A 23,483-nucleotide genomic window follows, 5' to 3' on the forward strand; every position below is an offset into this window, starting at 1 on the left:
GTTACAACACAGTTTGACTCAAACACACAGCTATAATAATGTTAGATGGTCCATTACTCTATATGGGAAGATATTGCTGCCCATACAACAAAAAGTTTTTCGAGTTTCATTATAAAGAGAAATTGTTCTTTTAATGAAATCTTTCTGAGGTTAGCCGGGAGAAATCATATAACATGACTGATCTCAATCTGGAGCTAGTCTGCTGACTTATTCTCAAGGGCAACGGCCAGTGTTTCAGGGCTCCTGGTCTAACCAGTGGATATCTGGGCCGAGTCTTGGTGTTTCCCACGTGTTTTTAATGCAGATAATTTAAACGAAACACAATAAAATGCTCTTCTTCTTTCAGCTTCTCCCTCCCTTTCAGTCACTGCAGAGGATCATCTGCCTCCATCTCACCCTATTCCTAATATGTCCTCCTTCATATATGAATCTTCTGTTTGATCATCCTCATCAACTCCTGCCCCACAGCGCCATATTCAACATCCATTGTCCAGCATATCCACTATCCCTCCTCAGCACATATCCAAACCATCTCAGCCTCGCCTTTGTAACTCTGAATCCAAAAGCTCAGGCTGAGCTGTCCTTCTGATCTACTAATTTCTAATCTTGTCTATTGTCGTCACTCCCAGTGAAAATCTCTGCCCCCTCCTGCTCAGCCGCTTTTTATTAATGCCACCGTCTCCAAGCCATACGTCATAGCAGGTCTCACTGCCATCTTGTAAACCTTCCCTTTCAGTCTTGCTGCTGTCCTTTTATTACACATCACTCCTGATACTCATTTCCATCTGCTCCACCCTCCCTGCACCCTCTTCTTCACCTGTCTTGTGCACCATCCATTGGATGGTTGACCCCTTAAAAATTGAATTGCGTCTCACCAAATGCAGTCACTGTTGCCCTCTTCACATGGACTGCTTACCTGCATATAACATAGGCCCGGTAAAATGTGATTGTTGAGTACTACATTAGGCTACCAGCAGGGAAAAAGAAACCAGAAACCTTCTGGTACCTCAAATCTGTTCTTCTCCCTACAGATTCTGCTTACACATAAGCAGATGTCATGTTTTTTTTTTTTTGTTTGTCTTTTATAAGATTTAGGCATCTAAAAAGCAGGAATTCAAAATCAGAGACTGAGGTTTGGATTTTTAGTCTTGAAAGTAATTAGGATTTCCTGACAAAAACACGTTGGTTAAAGACATTTCAGTGTTATTAAGAGCAATGTTCATAACAGAACTGATCAGAATGTTTGAGAAACTCATGATTTGGGGGAATTAAAGTGAAAAAATAGCACTGGATTCAACACCATGGATTTTTAACACCATTTTACCATCATGTGGCCTGCTTCTTTAGAAATCATTATTAGTTGTTTTGTAAGAAGCTCAGAGTGTGTCTGAAGGTTCACCTTCCTGTGTCTGCAGAGACTTGCTCATGTGTGCAAATTAAAACTATATGAGATGATAACTAACATAATGAATTCAGGGAATAGGTCTTATACGGTGTATTATTCCTTTGAGAACCTTCACAAGGACACATTTCTGTACATTTATTGTACTTGTCAAACAAAGTGCTGCATGTTTTAATTGTGATTATTCAGTCAGCCCTGCAACAGCAACAATTACACCATGAGTCAATCTGCTTGAGTATACAAAGATCTTGAGTGCTGAATTTACTGAGTTGTAGTAAATAAACATTGACACATATTAAATTGTTAAAACTACATAGCGCTTCAAAATAACAGAAGTGTACATGGATATTCAACACTAAGGCTCACTGTGTATATTATTATAATACAATATAAAATAATTCTATAGTCTATATTTTTATATTTGTCACGGTTCTGGGTCCGTCGGACCCAGTAGTTTGAGTTTTATTATGTTTTGGTTTTAGTTTGCATCAGGGATTGTTTTCTTGTTCTCTTGTAGTGTTGATTATGATGATGTTTATTATTTGAGTTTCATGTTTCTGTGGTGTTTAGGATTTGTTCTTCAGTTGTGTCTGCTTAGTATTTGTCTAGCTCCATGTGCCATTTTCTGTCTGTCTCTCTATGTCGAGTTTGTGTCTTAGTGTGATGGTTGCTTGTTCCTGTTTTATTGTGATGGTCTGCGTCTCATGTGAGTGTGTTCAGTTTTACCTTTGTCTCGTCTTGTTGATTATTCCCAGCTGTGTCCACCACCTGTGTGTAATTCCCCTGTGATTCTCTGTGTATTTAAGTCATGTCTGCCGTCATTGTAGTTGCTGGTCCGTCTGTGTATTCCACCCTGCGTCATCTGTGTGTTTCCCTGCTGTCAACCGCTAAGTGTTTCTGCTCATGTTCAGGTTCGTGTTCTGTAGTTAGTTTGTTCCCAGTCTAGTTAGTCATAGCTCCCTTTGCCGTTTGTATTTACTTTCATGCTCAATAAACCACCTTCACACCTTCACGACTGCCTGCGTTTGGATCCTCCTTCATTGCCTCCACACGGCTCACCTCACTCGCCGTGACAATATTTTATATTCGTCTAAGTCTATATAAAATATTTAGATGAAAGTTATTTATCTAAATATTATTTTTCAATTGATTTAGCTTATTGGTTGACTGATCTCTCTTATCTGCCTCAGCCTCGTAGCTCAAGTAATTCCAATTAAAATATTTAAATATAACTAATTAAATAAATACATAAGTAAAAATGTAGTCATCAATCATTTTCCAAAAATATGAATTAAATGATGAATATTAATTGATAACATGTGATACTCATGGTCTGTACAGCATTGGTAGAGTACAAAACAAGTGACCCAACAAAGAACACACTCCATGTACACACACACACACACACACACACACACACACACACACACACACACACACACACACACACACACACACACACACACACACACACACACACGTAAGATGTGGAAAGTATTAACATCTTTGTGGGGAACAAAAATTGGAGCTTTGCTATACTGGAGGGGACCGACAGCCCTTGTGGGGACCAAAATCCCAGACCCCACGAGTTTGAATTTTTATTTTTGAGCCTCAAAATGTGGTTTTAGTGTCAGGGTTACAATTAGGTTAGGGTTAGGCATTCATTTTTGACGGTTAGGGTAAATGGATAGGGAAAGGATTATGTCAATGAGATGTCCCCAAGGATATAAATACACGCGTGTGTGTATTTATATCGCGATCATTCACCAAAAGGTTATCTCGTATTGATTGGAGATTGAAAGTGACATTGAGAAGTAGATGGATTCCTGTCTATTCCTTATCTGTTTACTGTCTCCTCCCTGCCATGCCAAAGACAGAATGGATTGGCATCTGCAGTTCTTTAGATCTTCGAGACTTTGCTGTCAGTTTAGAAAGCAGCACAGAGGGGAATTTAAGATGAGTTACTGTGTCAATTACTGGCTTTTTTAAATGGGAAAACACATCTATCGACACTACATAATGTTGAGAACATAACTGCATCTTTATTGAGTCTCCAAAATAAGACGCTGTCAGACTAATTTTCACAGTAGAAAAACAATGTGGCGAGAGCGAAACATAAGCATATCTTTATACATCATACATTTATCTACTGCAATGAAACTGACGTGTAATATATGATGATGATCAGTGTGGGATTTAGAAATTATTCAATCATTTTCACGCTTTTTCCTTGTGCCATATGATAAAGCCAATTGGGACCGTTTCTTTTGTCCATCTCTCTCTTTTCTCTCTCTCTGCAGCCGGACAAAAGCAAGTCCTAGAAGATAATTGAAAGAGTTTTCAATTAATAAATGCGTCACTGATTTGCACTTGCAGCCCTCATCGGTGTCCCATGGTTACACAGTCTGCCTCTCTCCAAAATCCATTGTTTCAAATTGCACTTTTCATTTCACCGCCAGCTGTTTCATTCTCTACAGGTCCTTCCTGTATTCTGCTCGGCTGCTTAGTCAAGAGAAAAGAAGTGAAAAAAAAAACAACAAAAAGGAAATGAAGAAATAAAAAGGAAAAAATGATCCACATTAAGCATAATGGCTACCATTTTACATTTCATCAAGTCGACTCCTGGTGGTTACTGTGAGAGAATAACTGTCCTATTTTTCTCATTTCTTCTCTATTTTTCTTTTCTCGTTGGCTAAACCAAGAAAATGAGAGCTTTTTTTGACTTAATGCTGTGAAGGTCAAATGTGCACATGCACATCTTGACTGCAGTCGATCAGTTTCTGATTATGGAGCTAAAACTGCAAAAAAGCAGGAACTAAATAAATAAATTATGACATAAATAAATGAATATGCCATGAAAGCACTAAGAATAATAAAACATGTAGGCCTTAATTACCTTGCAACATAAGTTTTGTTAAATCTGACAAGTCCCGTTGTGACCCCGGCATCGATCAACCTGTAAGTGAAACTGTATGAAACACCTTGACTACTTTTTTGAATGACAGTCTATTTAATGGCAGAAGAAATTCTTAAAGAAACATGAAAAGAAAATATTGAAATGGCCCAGGTTTGGAGAAATAAATGGGAAAATGATGGGGAACCGTGTTAAAATGCTCTGGTCATTGGGATTGGTCATTAGTTTAGTAGATAGGAGTTTCTGGTTAGGTTTTTGCATTATTCCAGGGTTTGAAGATGTTTCTGTTTCTTGTTCTTGTGAATTATTGAGTAGAATTCTGGTTTTTGTTTGGATTTTATTTGTTATTCTAGCCTCCCCAGCCTCTCCCTATCTGTTTTCTGCCTTACTGTCCGTTATCATGGCTAGGTTAGTCTCCAGTGTCACTTATTGTTTACGTCCAGCTTCACTTTCAAGGTTAAATTTCATTGTTTTCTTGCATTCGTTTTACTTGCTTCCCCTTTGTTGTGTCTCTCTCTTTGTAACATTGCCCTTCATCATTCCCCCTTATTTAATTAATTCAATTTCAGTTCCTGTTTTACTGTGAAGATTAGTTTCCTGTGGTATCTTATTGGAGCTTTACTTCCTGTGTTTTCCCCACTTTGTGGCACAGATTGCAGATTCATCTTTTTTTTTTTTAATAACAAACATGTTTTATGTGAATGCTGTTTTCCTCAATACCAAAGCAAATTTAAAAAAGCATAAAAATAAATGTTTGTTTTCATGCTATAGTCTGTGTGCTCATGCATTCTACTTTGTTTTTTTGTTTTTGTTTTTTTTAAATCCAATTAACTTTTAAAACTGTATTTCCAGCTGCTGTGCTGTTTGGCAATTATCTTTGGGTTTCAGTATTGATGCATAGATTAGCAGATTTTTATGAGTCACACAGTTCTTGTGGGACTAACATGTACTGTGCCAACTGATGCAATATTTTATACTATGTGAAAGTGAAAAACTTGGTAGAAATGCAGCTTTCAGCTGCATTTCCTTTTTTTCCCACTTCCATTATATTCTGCAAAGGTCGTACTTGGGCCAAGACTTTGGCCTCTTACCATTGACTGCAAAAGAAAAAGTCTGGTTTACCTGAGATCCTTACATACTTTGTCTACACTGGATACAATTCAGATACAGAAAAGCATTTGTGCACACGGGCCTGATTCAGTCAATCACACTCTACCCCTCATGGTACGGCTCCTTTCCTGTGGATTTCTAGAAATATACTCTCAGGTATAAGGTGGGACGATTTGTCTTGATGGAAGACTTTCATATAAACCACTTTTTTTTTAATAACTGTGACACAAAGCTAACGTGTATCACCAACAGTACAAGCAGTGAAATTCAAATATACACCACAGGCCTATCACTTATATTACCTTCAGAGGCTTTCTCTCATCTATTTATGCAATCTATGTTCAGCTTAAAGTTGACATGCACTGACCTTTAAAGTTGCACTGATAAATAAAGAACCTGCTATCCATTATGTTGTTAATATTCCAGAAACCATCTGTGTGACTGCACCCACCACAAAGCTAGATACAGTACCTTGCACTCCATCTCCTTTTAACTCTGGGTGAAATGCCAGCATCCACTGACACGCTTGCAAATTACATTTCAAGCTGCAGTCTGTGGCTGGTTTACAGCACCTGATACTGCTGGCAGTGCGTTCAAGTTAGGTTTGCATTGTATTCACTCCATAGTAAACATAAAACATCTTGGGGAGATGGCGCTTGGTGCAGACTGAAGCTTTATAGAGCCAGAATTTAATCACGGGTAGAGGCTGCAAACTCGAAGAGCAGTGCTTTACCAGCCGCACGACATCTGCTGTTATAACTCAATATTTAATATTGTCACATCTCAAATGATTTTTTTTATCACATTATTTTATTGAGAAACAGTTTGTCACCTAGAGAGAGCCTGCATCATCTTGTAACAGAAATGTATAAATAACATTTTTACAGTATAAGTGAGCTGAGAAGTCTCTAGAAAAGAGCCTGTTTAGTGTAATTTAACTCAGCTTACAGTAATATGGCGTTAAATACAGGTAAATATAAGGTCGCCGAGAGAAGTTCCTTTCTTTTATCAGTGACTGCCAAAATGACTGATAACATTGTTCTATATAAAAGGACGTGTTTCTGAAATGTTCACGATTTAGTCATTGAGTCACTATAAGTACAACCGATAAATGAAAATCAAAGGAGCAAAATCATCTTAGCAGAGAGAAAAGGCCTTAAAGCAATTTTTGTAACACTGTAAGTTATTAAAACACTAATTAAAGACTCATTTAAAAACTGTAAAAACTCTACACAGAAAAAGCACATGAACGAACATCATCAGACTTCAGATTATAGCAGCATGTTTAACAATAACAATTACAGATTTAGGGATTAATATGAAAAGAGTTTTCAGCAGATTTCATCAGGTTTTGCCAGTTTCTGAAATCATGGTTAGTAAATAATTTAACATTTTGCAAATTGGAGTCGAAATGAAGTAACTAATAATGAAATCGTGAGATTTTGTACAACTTTGAAATTTTTCCTACTAGGTCAAAAACGTGGTAAACAAATTAAATCTCAACAGAAATTATTTAATCACTTTGAATCTTAGCTGTAAAGTGACCATTTCTGTGTGTCTGCAGCATTTCCAGTTGACTGGTTTCTATACATAAATCTCTCGTTGGGTTGCTTCACTCCAGTCTGTGTAAAAGTCCCAAATGAGTACCCCATGTGTTCTCTCTTTATCCTGAGGTCAGGGTAAAATTAGAAGAAAAGCAAGCAAACAAACAAACTTTTAAATATGCTGCTTTATATTTTTTTCTTGAAATATTCTGCAGAATGACCTGTAATTGCGAGAGTAGGTTATTACGAGGGCATTTAAGTCAATTTTAAAGGATGGCAAAATTAGTTTTATTGGTTAGTGTTTTTGCTCCCAAATTAAAATGGAAATGAAATTTTGCTTGAATATAAGAGCTGTAAATCCTGTTTCCTCCCATCTGTACTGTAGTGTGACAGTAATATTTATTATATTATATATAATGTTGTTATACTCATACCAACTGTGCCTACTTTACCAAATCGCTCTTGAAAACAGACTTAAAATACCAGTGAGATGGTTACCTGGTATAGTAACAGACCTAAAAAAAGGTTAAAAACTTAAACATAAAGAACCAAAAAACTATGATGCAAAACATTTGCATCTATGCAGAACTTTAAAATTAAAATCTTCGGTTTTTGACCACAGATAAAGTTTGGCTCAAAACAGAATAACACACACACACACACACACACGGACCCACACAAACACTTTTCTGTTCAACTTTAGTTATTTAAAGCCATCTGAACAAGTAAGATAAAGTGAAAACAAATTGTAATCTATCTGCTGCAGTGACATCAAGCTTTTTTTAAACAGTTTATTGTGCTAATTTGTGTATATGTAGTTTTCTTTCCTCCGGTTTTCTGTCTCTTCGCTCTCTAATTTATGTTGCATGAAATAACTGGAGGTGTGATGAACAGATACAAACATGATATATATGTGTGCATGAAATTATGCTAATTGCTGCTGCTGCATCATGTCAGCAGTAACTCTGAGGTGAAAAATACATAGAGTGAAAACACATCTGCAGATTATGCTCACAATAAAACCCACTCTGCTGTCAAGTTCATTCTTTGAAGAAAAGCAAATAAAATTTGTGGTGTCATTCTCAGCCTACACACAGATGCACACGCACACACGCACACACACACACACACGCACACACACACACACACACACACACACACACACACACACACACACACACACACACACAATTACTCAGCTGTCAAATTTGCTTCCTGCAGTAAGGAAGTGAGCTTGCTTCCTTATACAAAACATCCTTGCACCTTTGCCGCATGACTACATACAGTCCACATATACACACACCAACACATACTAAGGCACTAATTAATGCACACAGTCTAAACCACAAAGCACTCTAATGCAAACACTTCTAATTTTGCAGTGAAACACAGCGTAGTAAGTTTTAGTTCTCCTCCTTAACTGTCTCGCTAATCAACACTTGGAACTTCCACCAGTTTCATTTGCACATTGATGCAAACACACAGCAGCCATGAAACCACACTGTAAGTGAAACTTACAGCAGGTTGACTGCAGTCAGCCATTTGTCACAGTGAAACTCCAAGTCATAGAATCGAAAGTGCAAACCAGTGATTATTCTCGCTGATCACTTGAGACCAACTGGTTCACTGTCTGAGCTGGAAAGTTCTCAGATCACATTTATTAATTAATATATATATAATATGAAAGTGGCTAACTACACACAAGAAAGTTGATTTCTTGGAGATAAGAAGAGACAGCTAACTTGGAGTGGACTTCACTCTTGGCATTGACTGTTGTTGACTTTCTGTGAGATGGAGAGTTCTCAGATCTCTCGGTTCACACTCATTGATGAAAATATATGTTACACTGTTAAAAGTGTGAACGTGGCTGGAGTGGGAATCCGTTATCTGCCCGGCAGTCTCCCTATTTTCCGGGCCAAACTACACTTATCTTCAGATTTAAGGTTGATCCTTACTACAAATCTGAAAGTTTAAATTTTTTCTGAACAGTTGCAATACATAAGACTGGAACTGAGACAGCTAACTTGGCATTGATTTTTAATTATTTTCTTGTATAAAACCAAAAATGTGGGTTGTAGCTTCAAACAAACCTTTTGATGAGGTCATAATGGTTTAGTCCGATCTTTTCAGGTAAATTAATAAGCACTGACATTTGTTTTCATGAGAAAATAAGACCACTACTATATTTTTTCTTTACTAACTCTGTGGATTTCCAACTTGTTTCCAAAAATTCATTCAGAGTTTGTTGAGGAACCGATAAAAATGTAGGATTTCTTCAGGAATGTGACCTTTCGTTTTCGTAGACAGCTAATAACAAAAAATGCTCAGTACTGGAAGTAAATAGACTTTTGCACTGAAGATCCAGCAGCCCTGGAACCCTCAAACTTGCAGAGTTGGCCAGTCGCTCCAAAAACCTAAATTTCATGATTTTATAACTTTGCAGAGGGACATGAAGTCTACACAAATAAAGGCTGATATACACCAATAAGCCCTACTCTGAAAACCTGACGTAGATGTAACACTGTCTGCGAAGCTGGATTTAAGAAATCAGTGCTCGAATTCGAAGTTTGAAACACATGTTTAGTGCCATCTTCTGTCAGCACTGACCATGGTGTCACATGGCTGGTTGGGACTGTCCACTTTCAATCTCTGCCTCTTTTGCAGGAAGTGGCTCCTCATGTTCAGTTAGCTGCACTCACAGGGGAAAATCCAGCTGTTAGCCATAATGTTTGGGTTTGAAAAGCACTTTATAAAAAAGAACAGGGTGGAGGAGAGCCTGCTTGAGCCAGGTGACAGTTTGTTCACCAGACTGGCACAATCAACTGATATGATCAGCACTATTTAATGCAATAAAATAATCTTAATCTTCCCAGGGACATGCAGACAGTTTACAACATAACAGCCCGCTACATGCACAAATATAACTATGTTTCTTTCCAAAGCACATCTGCAGGGAAAGTAGGTTGATGTGTGTGGAGGTGGGAAAAAAGGTGAGGATGCTGATGGATCTTAGGAATTCCAATCATCTTCAGTAAGAAATTGTTATATTTTGGTGTGATAGGCATGTAGTAAACTGTTTGGTCATGTTGGGAAAAAAGAGAATATCTTATTGCATAAAATATAAGGATGCAGAAAACGTGTGCTGAACAGTGACAAAGACACCTTGGTTGCAGGTTATCGGAGTGCTAAGAAATGCATATTAGTAGCAATTCAGGAGTTTGTCCAAAATGAGATAAATTTGTCATTTCATGTCATTTCCTCAGAAACACTTATTCTTTTATTTTAAATAAGACCAAGAAAGTTGTGGCAAAATGATGACAGCCCTGTGCGGTTAATACAAGAAAAATAATTACGGTGCTCTGTTATCAAAGTCGAAATGAAATCAGCAAGTTTTATTTCCTGTGTTTATGATTTAAGAACATATGAAAAAAGAAATTTGCCAGGATAATGTTTCCAAGTTCCCCATTTTCCATTTGTGAAACGTGTAAAAAAAAAAAAAAAAGGGTTCCCAAATGAAAAAAACCCCAATATACTATTTGTTGTTTTTTGCCCAACAAACATGGTTTTTTTCTCATCCGGGAAAAGATTGGGGGAAGAAAAGCTTTATTTGTTTGATGCAAAAAACTCTAATTAAATATGATATACATTTTGGCCACAGGGCAATAAAGTGCACTGTGTTTAAAGTGCTTTCAGGCAAAAAAGATTTCATGTCTTTTGTTTTAATGACTTTTAATTTCTTAATAAACTCTTAAATGCAATGCACAAACACTATATGTTTTGTGTTATTTACCTTTGCAGTGATGTCTTTCTTGTTGCTAAAAGTGAGTTTGGTTTATGTAGAGAGAGTTTTTTCCCCTGCATGTTTTGTGACACTGACTACGGAGTTAACTAATGTAAATTGTTCTCTGAATCACTACAGATGGTAATTAACTTTAGTGACTCGCATTTGTGTGACTAATCTTTAGATTCTGTTGATTTAAACTGTGTCCAGTGGTTTGCAGTTGCTTTTGTGGAAGAAGACGTCATTATTGACGTCACGCTCTTAATTAGTTTCAGATCAATAATGCTGAGCTGAAAGAAAGCCGAAACAATAAAATGCTTTTACTCCAAATTGAGGTAGTGATGCACCTTAGCCTCTTGTGGCCTTAAATAGGAATTGAAAAAAGGAACATGTTTTTCATCCATTTGTTGTCACATAAAGAAGATTACTGGAAAATGGCCCAGCTTGACACATGACAAATAATAAAGGAGCTAAAACCCTGGTAAATGTGTTTCTTTTGACGGTAGAAAGAGAGAGAGAGAAAACATGGCTATTTTTTTCCACTCACTTCTGACTTCTGTGCCGCAGTTTAGAGGGACTGGTCTCAAGCAGAGAGATACTCTGACTAATTGTAAAAGCCTTGCACTTTCAGCTGGGGTGTTTTGATGTCGAATTCAGTCACATGTGCAGCATCAAGCACATCTCCGATGGTGTTTGCGAATGAACCCCTCGATCATTATAAATAAACCCTTAATATTTCCTTCAGTTTTTTTATTCTGTCAAAGAGGCAAAAGAATTCTTTGACAGGCTTCATATTAAATCTGTTAAGGGTCAAGCTTTTCCTTCATGCCCTGTGGTCTTTCACTCCCAAAGAAGCAGGGAAGATGCAAGCCGGGCTGCCGTCCAACACAACAAGCCTTTTCACTGTACATATATATTGTGTGTGTGTGTGTGTGTGTGTGTGTGTGTATATATATATATATATATATATATATATATATATATATATATATATATAAAATACAAGTTTATAAGAGCTGTAGTCTTCTATTCAATGAAAAGGAAAAAATACTCTACTCCAAGTAAAGGGAAAAAAGAAATCTCACCCATGGGGAGCGATAACATCACTGGCTTCCATGTAGTTCTATTTGTTAAAGGAATTAAAAATGTCACTGAAATGTGTTGCATGCACTTTAAATGGGATTAATGAGAATTCTGTTAAAAACATGTTGTTCAGAAAAGATTACATTTTAAGGGTTTCTTCTTGTCTCAAACAATAACATGGCAACAAATAAAAGATCAATCATCCTTTAAGAATATAGAACTGTTTTCTATATGATGTGTATGCTGTCAATAATAAGTAAACAAGTTAAGGTTCTGGCGTCAGGTTTCAAAACCTGTAAAACTTATTTGGCTCTGTGCAGTCAGATGTGAGGAGAAGCTCACATGTTTCTGCTCCTGTAATGAAAACTCCAGTGAAATAATTTCAAACCTGTTATAAGCGAAAACAAATCTATACTCAGGACTCCGTGCTGATCCTTGGGCAGCTAGAAGTACACAGACTGACTCACTTTTGGGGTATATTTTATTTAGTGCCATATTTTATATAGAAAATCAAATCTAAAAGGCTTATTTATGAGATTTCAGCCAATATTAAGGAATCTTAAGGCAAGTAACAACTTTACTACTAAAACATTTATATATCCTTCCAGTCACACCTTTGGAAAACACGATCAAATTAAGTTCTGACTAAATTATTTTACCCCCTCCAAAACATCACTTCTTGAGAGCTAATATTCTGAAAGTCAACTTCTGCAATATCTGATCAAATCCGTTTGTTTACTGTGAGTGAAGCATTGCAGGTGTTCAGAATCAACTTTTCTGCTCTGCTTGCTTCTTTTCCAGCAATGACTCTGTGATCCCATTTAAAACGTAAATCACAATTAACAGCAGCACACCTTTTTATCGCCTTCATATCTAGAGGCCAAGCACTCTCAGTGCAAGAGTCCAATTGTATCTGCTCCATTTATTACTGTTATTTCAGTGCTTTCCCTGTTCCTGGCTTGATATGGAAACATCTTTGCTGTAGAATCTTCTGCCTTATCAGCACCTATTGAACTGGTGAGAAGCACTTTGTTATGTAGTTGTTCACAAAATCACCTGTAACACCACTGGTTATTGAGACCAACCGATGAGCTGAAGGAACATTTTTAAACTTAAAGTTCAAACAGGGAGTTTGCTTTGATTTCACCTCTTTTGTTCTTATCTGTTTGATCTTCAAATCAGGAAACACACATTTAAAACTACATATGCTGCATTAAAGTGCTCTATACTGTATATTAGGTTCAAGGCTTCTCATTTCTCAGTGTCTCTGATCACTTCTTTATGTTGTGATTGTAGGTCTAGCGCACTTCCTGAAGCATTTCCTGCCAAACTGCATTAGAGTTTAAAAAAATGCTTCCCAACAGTGAATTGGGATTCTATCATGAATGAGAGGCAGAGATCCATCAAATAGATCTCTTATAAAGATATACCAGCTTCTTCTGGATGAGTCCCAGTATATGTTTGGGGCAGTCACTTGGGGGAAAAAAAGTATTTTATTAAAACGTAATAATCTAAAAAATAACCCATAGCAGAAATAATTTGTAATCATAGTTTTAACCAGGATGTGTCATTGACCAGTTGATCCAAAACCCCATTATGAAACCAAGAAAAAAATTGCGAAACCAACTACAATCTAAAACAGAGTGAAACCCACTAAAATAAAACCATGACCCTGACCAAGCAATCCTGACCTACCTTAAATCTTCCTGGTCATGATGCCTAAAATTTCAAGGTGCTTGAAATATTCCTCAGATTTTTGTCTACATTAGCATGATAGTATAAAGCAGCTGCTGCAGATTTTCACATCCATGCCACGTCCAAATGTGCACTATTGGATTGAGATCTGATGACTTTGGAGGCTATTTGAGTTACAGTGAACTCATTGTAATGCACAAGAAACCAATTTGAGATGATTTGAGCGTTGCAATATGGTATGTTATCCTGCTGGATTTAGCCATCAAAAGATGAACACTTTGTGGCCATAAAGGGACAGAAATGGTCAGCAACAATTCTAAGGTAGACTGTTGTGTTTAAGCAATATTCATTTGGTACTCAGGGGTAAAATATAAACCCAAAAAAATATTCCCCACCATTACACCACAATCAGCAGCCTGAATTGCTGATATATGTCAGGCTGGATCCTTGCTTTCAAGATGTTTGTGCCAAATTCTGACCCTACTGTCTGAATGTTGAAGCAGAAATCCATTCGACTTACCAGACCTGGCAAAGTTGTCCATCTTCTATTGTGAAATTTCCATCAAGGGTTAACATGTTGTGCATTAAGATGAGTTTTTCTGCATGGCTTGGTTGTAACAAGTAGTCATGTACTTCAGTTTTTGTTGCTTTCCTTATAGCTCAAAGCAGTCTGGCCATTCTCCTCTGACATCAGCCGGGCTGTTTACTGGGTAGTTCGCCTTTTTTTGGACCATTCCCTGCAAACTCTAGAGACGGTTGTGTGTGAAAATACCACTAGATAAGCAGTTTCCAAAATATGCAGACCTGTGTATTTGGAACCAACAACTTTGCCTTGTTGAAAGCAATTTAAATGCTGAGCATGTTGGCGTGCCCACAGTAAAGTTAAAGCATTCATCTTTATTTTTCATTAGATCGTTTTCAAGCTAAATATTTGTAGAAATATATTGGGTTGGCAAACCACAACCACATAGTGATTTCACCATTAGAGAATGCATCTCTGCAGACAGATGGAGAAAACCTGTAACCAGCAGATCATGAAATCTTAAACTGCCAATAGGATGCTGAAATCCAGAATGTAAAATCTGATACCATTACCAGCTCTCTTGTTTTACACAAGTGCGTCATTCTCAGTTGGAGCACATTTTGGGTTTTGAGGATGTTTTGGTTAAACGCTTCTCATTTGTGCAGTTGCCAAATCACAGTGCTTGGAGCCTTTAAAAGCACGATACTGAGTCATTCGAAGATCTGAGAGATTCATCCCTTAGCATCAATTTTGCATTTAGGATGAATGAGAAATCCAAAGATATATTTAGGTTCACAAGGAGTTAAAGGCTGCTTTACATCAAAAACTAGCAAAGTGATGTCAGCGCTTTGGGCATGATGTTTTTTGGTTGGCACAACATAAAATTAGAACTGTTTTCCACACAAGTTGAAACATCAGAGAGGCTTTTGATTCAAAGCAAAGCAAAGCAAAGAGATTATAAGGGTCATTCGGGCAGGGGGAAATAAAAGCTTGAATATTTTTCACCGAAAAGATGAATGATTAAAAATGGCTTTATTAGGGCAATGGATAAAAAGCTTACAGAGTTCTCTTTGTCTGAACATCAATGTAAAGGTCACCATCAAAGAAAAGGTTTAGCAGTTGATACATTGCCATGTTCATTCTAAATCAAGTGAAAGAGTTGGCTCTCTTGCAACACAAGGGTCTATTTTGATCCAGTTCATTAAAGAAACGCTCCCTGAATCTTTAGTGTATTGAGATTTCTTTCTTTTCTTTTTTTTGTTGAAAATCATTGAATAGAAGATAACTCTTTACCCTGATGAGAAGAAGGAATGCAGAGCAGTACTTAAGCTGAAGAGCTTTGTGAAGCCATGATGTCTTGAGGAGAGACAAGGACAAAAAAACATTTGTCCACTGTCAAGGAAACTTGACAGTTAAAGTACTAGTTCTGCTATTAACTCTGATGAGACAAGAAAACAGACAAGAAAAAAGGCCAAAACCATTTTTAACTGTGGAAAGTAAGTGTGTAACTCAGGAGTGTAGCTGAACAACTCCTGTTTTTAACATTTTTCAGATCACTGGTTTGGTTTAATGGCTTGCAAATGTACTCTTTTGATTCTCCCAATATTTTCAACAAAAACATTAGCAAACAGGAATGTTAGGAAATGAATAAGCAGTGAAAAAAAAGCTTTACCAATGAAGCCAAATGTTTAAAATTAATCTGCAGCAGATGATGTGCAGAAGAACATGTGCAAAGATATCTTATACAGCAGCGATTCTGAATTGGAGTTATTTTTGCTGAGGTCAAGAGGTGCCCAAAATATTGTGGAAAAGTTCAGCAAACTCTAAACAATGTATCTAAATATATGTGTGTTTGAGATTGTGTTGAGTCGAGTCACTTTCAAAACTAGTTGGAGACCACAAAAAACAACATGGATACAAAAGGAAAAATGCAGAGTTTCTTGAATGAGCACTTCAACTCATCTTGCGGGGCTGTGTGTGTGAAAAAATGAGAGAAATACGTGAAGTGATTCATCTCAATCTATTGAAGATTTCCCGCATGCAAAAACACAAGTGAAAAGCTTTCATTTGAAATGAATAGCCATTCATATGAGTGCACATCTCCAGAACCTGAAATAACCTGGATGAAAAAAAAAGCCATGACGAATTACATCCCTAAGTATAGCACAGAACACTGCAAGAGCAGCACTGTGGGAGAAGAGGAAGGTATCCGGAGAAGCAGGAAAGCAGGACAGTGCTGCGTTAAGTAAATTGGTTACAGAGCACAATGAGATCTCCTCTAACCAGTGTTGGGAGGAAGAAACTTTATCCACATCTGCTGAAGTCTCAGCTGGCCCGGCAGAGGCTCGGCTTTAACTGGATTAACAAGAAAAGCCAAGCTCAATAACTAATAGGCCTCTTCTTCTTCTCGCTTTACTCTCTTCCCCTCTATCCCCTTCCCTCTCCTTCTCTTTCTGTCTTGCCGTCTTCCTCTTCCTTTAAACCAAAGCAGAGAAAGATAATGCAGAACACTTTTATGCCTTCTACTGAATTAAACATGCCAGGAACAGCTTGTACTGGGTGCTAAAGCAGAAGCAAAGAGAGATGGAATATGAAAAAGGAGAATATATACAATTCCGCCCCTGCACAAGGGTCTCTGGAGGACTGCTGAACATTTCTTTACAATTAAAAAGATCTGTCGCAGATAGACTGCGCTGAAGAAAGCTAAACAGGACAGGCTTTTTTCACTAATTGGCCGGGTTGAAAAGGACTGTCAGTTGTTGTTGGGTGGAAGCTGCCAATCGCCAAGTGGAGAGGTGGCATAGTACTCAGAAAGACTCCTTAGAGACTTCCTACGCACCTCAAGCTTTCATTGTCAGAGCTGTAAATTCCATCTTGCCAATCTCTTATTCCTTTCACACACATTGCCATCTTTGTGCTGCAGCCAACCAATTGGGCTCCACAACCAACAAATCTGCCCATCTCTAATTCCAGGCTTGATGGTGAATAAATGACAGTGTTTCAAATGTTTCTGGTCTCAGGTGGTTTACAAAAAAAACCTGGAGATGTCTTCTCATCCTCTCTGCAGGAGCTGAGGTTTCAGTTGCTGTTCTGTCTCGTCTTTTCTGACTCTCAGTTTCTCTGATCTGAGAAGAAAAAGTCCTCCTTTCTCTCTCCTCACTCCAGGCCTATTTGGCATTCCCCAGGCGGAGCATTGAGCTACCACCCTCATTCTCGATCCTCCCCTCCCTTCGTTCCAGTCTCTTTCCCTCCGACAGAGCCAAGTGACCTGTTACAGTGTGCTTTGCTTAGCTTGTGTGCCGCACACACAGCAGCAAGGACGAGACTTTACAGGGGTTGCATTCAGGACCACAACCTCCCAGAGCACGCACCATGTGAGTCAGGGTGGCAAACAAAAGCTCAGAAGAGGACATTTGTAACAAGTATGGCCCCATTTCCAACTCACTGGAAAGGCCAAGAGTAGTCCGATTCACTTAATATAAAAAAGTCATATTAGCATATTTTTAAATCATATACAGTAAATCTGAAAACAGAATTTCGATGTGTGATTTTTTTTCTTCTTCTTGTTAAGTTTCTATAAGCAGATGTTCTTGAGGGACGCTACAAAACTTTTTGCATCCTGTATAAAATTTTGATGTGTATCTGGATGATGGAAAAGCACCTAGTATTGGAAGGTGCGAAATCAAACAGAATGCATTATTAGAACTGACATTTTTGGAGGTTGTCTGACTTGAACTGCGATTGCAAATCTTCCAGGTGAAAATGCAATGGTCTTTTCTCATTTCTTCATTTTGTTCCTGTTCGCCTGCCTTTTTTCCCCCTGCCTGTGTATTGTGCAGGTTCCAGAAATGAATCTTAAGAAGTGAGAAGGCTTACAGGAGAAGATGCCAGATAAGATGCACGGGTGTATCTTTTGTGAAAGTCTTTTTAACTGTGATGTATAAAAACAGGTGCAACATGGAGCTGGAAAACACAAACCATGTTTCTTTTGTTTTTGTAAGTTGTCTTATTTAACTGATATAAACCTTTAAAATGAAGCTAGTTTGTCCAGTTTCAATATATGCCAAATGCCTCAACTCGTCTCTCCTCTGGTCTCTTCCTTGTCTTCTTTGCTTGCATCTAAGGTGGCTAAGGTATGAAGAGAGGAGTTGAGGAAAGTAATTAAGCATGTTACCTAAGGATGTAATCTTGCCTCTTCCTGCAAGCTTAGGTTTGGTTAATAAGTCTGCACAAAAAGTGATTACTGTATAATTAAATGTCTTTCTAATGCACAATGTCCCTTGTTCAGTAACAGTTTACAAAAGTGTCATTTTAGTCACATTTTCCTCACTTCTTTGCATGCACATGCAGTTAGAATCAAAACTGTTAGAATATGTTTAAATAAAAGGTCTAAATCCAGAGGTCTGTGGATTGAAAGCCATTATCCAGATACAAATCCCACATTAATGCCAGCTTTAAATGGGGCATTGTGCTGCATGGCAAGCAAAAGTATTACATGCTGTGTAAGCAGATGTAACAATGTGCAAAAGTATGAACTTAAAGGACACTGTTGTAACACATAGAGCGTACTGCTCCTTAAAATCGCAAAACCTGTGGGTCCTGTGGCCCGTCTGTTAAAGAGGCTAAATATCCAGAGCAGGTGCACTGCACTACATTGTGCTGTGAAATGTGCTGAGTTCTAAGAAAACCCTAAAAGAGTTGTGAGAGTCTGATATTTATAGTCTAATAAGACAGCTCTGCTTAATTAATTACCAGTTTTTCCACAGGGAATTATCTCAGAAAGATTTTCTTTTATTGAAAATGGGTTGTGCAAAAACAAAAGTTATGAATGATGATGAGTTTTCTCACTAAGGGTGCATCCATGGTACAAGACTCCGGGACTAATTAGGCGCAAAGTTGTGATCACAGTCAACTGTTTAAAATTATGGCGCTGTGAGAACCCCTAAGAGAAAAGATGCGTCGAGGCATGCATTGGCCAAATTGAGGGTAAATATGCTGGAGGGGGATGAAAGCGAGTGCCTCCAAAAAAAGTTTCATTTTCAGGGTGAAAATCATTAACACATTATACAGTAAAAAAGGAGGAGGAGGGGCTTATTTTCACTTGGAAAATACAGAAATGCATTAAAAAAATATCTCTAAGTACTGAATAAGATACATTAGACGATACAGTGTATCTGAAGCATGACAATCAGAAAATGACTTTTTCATATTTTGGAGTTCCAGAGTTTAAAAGTAAGGACCTTGGAGCATGCATGCACCCGACGGAGTAGAAAATACACTTAAATACTTAAACCCAAACTTCTCTCCAGGGATACAATAAACAAGTCCTACTACATGTAGTACATGTGACAACCAAAAGAACACCATGGCTGCTTCTGAGATTAATTGGCAACTTGTCAAAACACACTGTGAGGCTTCATGAAATGTCTGCACTGAAATGCTTTGTAACATAGCAGATAGGACTGTCTCAATTACAGAACAACAGATTGCACAGCGCATAATGTTCAACAACAATCAACAACAAGGGACCTGCTCAGGACTTGGGTGGGAGTAGAGCTGATACAGTCTTCTTAAAAACACACGCACACACACACACACCAAAAAAAATCAATAAGGTTTTGACTTTTAAATATCTCTGCTTTCATTTCACAAACAAGTCCATGTTCAGATCTACAACCCACAGATATTCCATGTTGGGCAATAATGTCTTCGTTATTCATGACAAAATACTCTTACAAAGCACTTAGACATAAAAAATAATCATAATGAAATACGATAGATTTACAATGTAAATTTGAAAAATAACTTTCTATAAACGGTCCCCGCTCTAAATGTACTGACTGCTCCGTGATTAACTATAATCACATTCCTTAAAGATTCCCTTTTTTCATAAATATTTCTAAAATACTCTATAGTGTAAATGACTGTTAATACCAAACTGTTTTTCATTTCTGGATTTACTGACTGTACTCTCAGCTGCAAAACAAACACCACCCGAATCAAACACAGCACATCTATAGTAATCCAGTGCGTGTTTGTGATGTAGCATAGGGAGCTTGAAAAGCAGAAGATGTGCTCAGTTCAGCTGCTGAAGCATCTAGGCACCACTCCTCTATTACGCTTTAACTGTGTCCTTGTTGGCTGTCGTTGCATCTCAAAAGACGTCTGTCTGAGCTGTAAGATTTCCCTGCCCAGATCTTCCAATTGTGCCATCGCAAGCAGTTTGGCATAATAAAGACAAGTGATTCAAGACTTAATTAAAAAAAACACACACATACACACAAAAGACCATTTGGATGTCTAACAATAAAAATATGAGCAGGAAAAACCTTTGAATCAATAAGGCAAAAATGTTCCAACAATATATGAGCTCAGTGTCAGTTTCCAATTCTTGTTATGTCTTAACAAATGTGTTGGAAAAAATCCATTCTACCAACAGTTCAGAGAAGTACCTTAATAAAACAAAGTCAAACAAAAATCATGAAAATATGTAACCTTTTCCAATGCATATTTGCACGTTCAAGAAATTCCCCGGCACTATTATCTTCCGGAAAAGTGAAACGTCTGCGCCCCGTCAACAGATGGGTCACTTATTTTAACCAGACATGTACCACTACCTGTACTTCTGCAGTGGACAAGAAACAAAGGCTTGAGAGTTTAGGATTTAATTTTGAATGTTTTCACATCCTCTCTTGAAATATATCTTGGACTGTGTCTTTCTGTCCAATCAGAGCTCCGAACACGGAATAATCCGCTACATGGCGTAAGAACATTCGGCGGGACATGGAAAATGAATACATGAAATACAGCAGCCCCCAACAAAGCCGGTGAATATTTTGCCTTATTGAATGCGACCCAGATAGGAATATAAATACAAGTTATCCCCTTCTCCCTGCACACAGTCATTGCGGCAGTCTAAGCCGCCCATTATGTAAATAAAGAAAGCCCAGAATGAGAGGGAGAGATGTAATGTGTGTGGGACAGAGTGAAAGGACAATATACAAATCGCTTAGAATTCATGTGGAACAGAACGAGATGGCGTGGATAGAAAAGGGGGGAAATAAAGATGGCGATAACACGGAGAAAACTAAACTGGAAAGGGAAAAAGTTGAGTCGGAAACAAATAATCTTTTTTAAATTCATTAAATGAGTCATTACCGATCCAATGTGGAACTGTGTGAAACCCCCGAGTGTGTCGGTGCATCTTTTCCTTAGCGAGATCAACACCATTACACAACAGTAACAACAACAACTAGAACAACAACAACAACAATAACAACAACTGTGCTATCGTGAAACGGCGCCCAATATATAGATGATGCACATCATTAACACCACAGCCAGCCACACATTAGCACATACTGTTAAGTCTGTTATGTTACTCAGTTTGGTGGCTCTCGCTTCAGTGGCACCCATCAGGAAACCATGTGGTGTCGCGGGGTGCAGCGGGAACCCGGAGTCACAGTAAGCCCAAACAAAGTCGTCTCTGGGATTAACAGAAACAAGTTTGGCCTTTTCAAGTTTCGAAATGCCTCGAGTGAAGTCAGAAGAGCTGGCATCTCCATCGCGTCAGCAAGATCCACAGAAGCCTTTCGGACAGTTTAACACAGAGTTCAACGTGATGACGATTTTTATTTTCTTTTGAAGCAGAAAGGCGAGTTTTGGATAGTGGTGATTTTTTCTTAAGTGATTATGGTGCTTCAGATTTTGCTGATTACATTTTCTGGTAAGGTATAAAATACAAACAGTTTAGTCACTCAGCACATAATCACACAGCAAAGCTGAAGAAACAAGAACGTAGCAATAAGCAGCATTGCGTCAGAGTTACTGTAGCTTTTTTTGCTCTTGGCAGTATTTTTTTATTCCCGTGACACTGAATCCAATCTTCTCCATGGCACAGTTAAACACAGTCACATATTCAGCCACAGTGCACTATTTCCACTGCAAGTCTTCCTTTATCAGCCTAACAACAACCTTTTATTATTTTTCGCTAAATCCACCTTTTATCAAAGTATACGGTCACTGTCAGGCTGAGAGGATATAACTGATGGCAGATCTTTAATCAGGTTGAATGATAAGCAGGCAGGTGTCTAGCTAATGGAGGTGATGCTGATTTGTTTAGAGGTGAAAGGGGCTGGCTCGGATGCACCACTTCCTCCACTACATCTCCTTTCCTTATCTTCAGCCTTTGCCGTTTCCATCCGTCCCCTTCTTCCTCAGACGTAAATGGCAGTCCGGGAAATAACAGAGCCGTCTCTCTGAGACTCCATGTCGTCGTCCAGGTACACATCCATTTCTTCGCCAGCGTGGCCTCGGTGGACGTGATAGGCTGGAGGCAGAATGTTTCCGCCTCCGCCCGCTCCTCCAAATCTGTCGTATCGCTCCTCTTCTTCCTCCATGCTGTCATCGAGGTCAAACTTCCTCCTCTCAGCTTCATCCATCTCACTGCTAAGAAGGATGTCATGGGCAGTAGGAGCGTTGCCGGTTGAGGCGTGGTGGAGATGATGATGGTGGTAGTCGTTGGCCTTTTCTGTTAGAGTTCCCGTGGCATCGCAGCCCTCCCGATACGTGTAGATGGGCCCGTTGTTGTTTGTGCCAGTCCCATTCTTGCTGCTGTTGTTACCGGAGTTGCTGAAGAGCAGACGGGCTTTGTTGCCATAGTCTCCGCCATTGCTTCCACCGCTGCCTGTTGCAATGGAGTCCCCACTGCTGGGGTACCCGCGCCTCTGCTGCCGGCGGCTGCGGGTCAGGAGGACGGCAATGAGCGCAACAACCAATAGCAGAGCCAGAAGGGAGCCGATCACTGCGCCTGCCACTACACCGGCACTGGATGGATCCTCCAAGGCTTCTGCAGAGGGGATGAAGGGGTTGGAAGGAGGGATGGAAAAATGGGTGGAGGAAAAGAAAAATGAAGGAAATGACGGCTGTTTTGGAGGAGGTATTGACAGTTCTTCTCTTATTGTGAGTGTGCTGTAGTGATAGGAGTAGTGTCTTCTTCTACGTGTGTTACAATCCTCTTACAAGTGTGTGGTAATGTTCTTCTCAGTGTAATCCCTTGGTGAGGGTGCAGTCAGTCATTGCTGGGATCAGGCTGAATGGCACTCATTCATTCTCTCCCAGAGGCTTGTTGTGCTGCATTTTTCAGACATTTTGCTCTATATGCATTTCAGTCCAGCTGCTGGCACTTCAGTTTTTGCTGCCCTTCCCCCCTTTGCCAGCTGGGGCAAAGCCTTTACTACTGAGATGATCCTTGGTTCTATACTTCATGTTGGTGTGAGCCAGGTTTGCCTCTCCACACGTTTCAGTTGAAGATTGAAACAAAAATGAGAGAAGGATTTAGAAAAAAAGCGGTTTATTTCGAGTATTGTGCCGACTTTGCCACAGGTTAGAGGTTTAGAGCCAGCAGAGTCACACAGACAGACACACAGAGA

At 38.7% G+C, this 23,483-nt stretch overlaps 1 protein-coding gene across 3 annotated transcripts in view; it reads right to left on the minus strand.

The window, feature by feature from the left end:
• The window catches only part of LOC309698698 (poliovirus receptor-like), a 366,820-nt gene that overhangs the window by 153,921 nt on the left and 189,416 nt on the right, over positions 1-23,483 (minus strand). Inside the window, exon 7 of one of the 3 annotated variants that reach the window (XM_082521328.1) lies at positions 18,823-22,900. The exons of the other annotated variants lie outside the window; for them this stretch is intronic. Coding sequence (XP_082377454.1) covers positions 22,269-22,900 — 632 coding nt within the window. The 3' untranslated portion in view covers positions 18,823-22,268. Of the gene's footprint in view, positions 1-18,822; positions 22,901-23,483 lie in introns of those variants that run through there. 3 annotated transcript variants of the gene reach the window in all.

This window comes from Aulonocara stuartgranti (assembly GCF_965226115.1).
Source record: "Aulonocara stuartgranti genome assembly, chromosome: 22".
NCBI lineage: Eukaryota > Metazoa > Chordata > Actinopteri > Cichliformes > Cichlidae > Aulonocara > Aulonocara stuartgranti.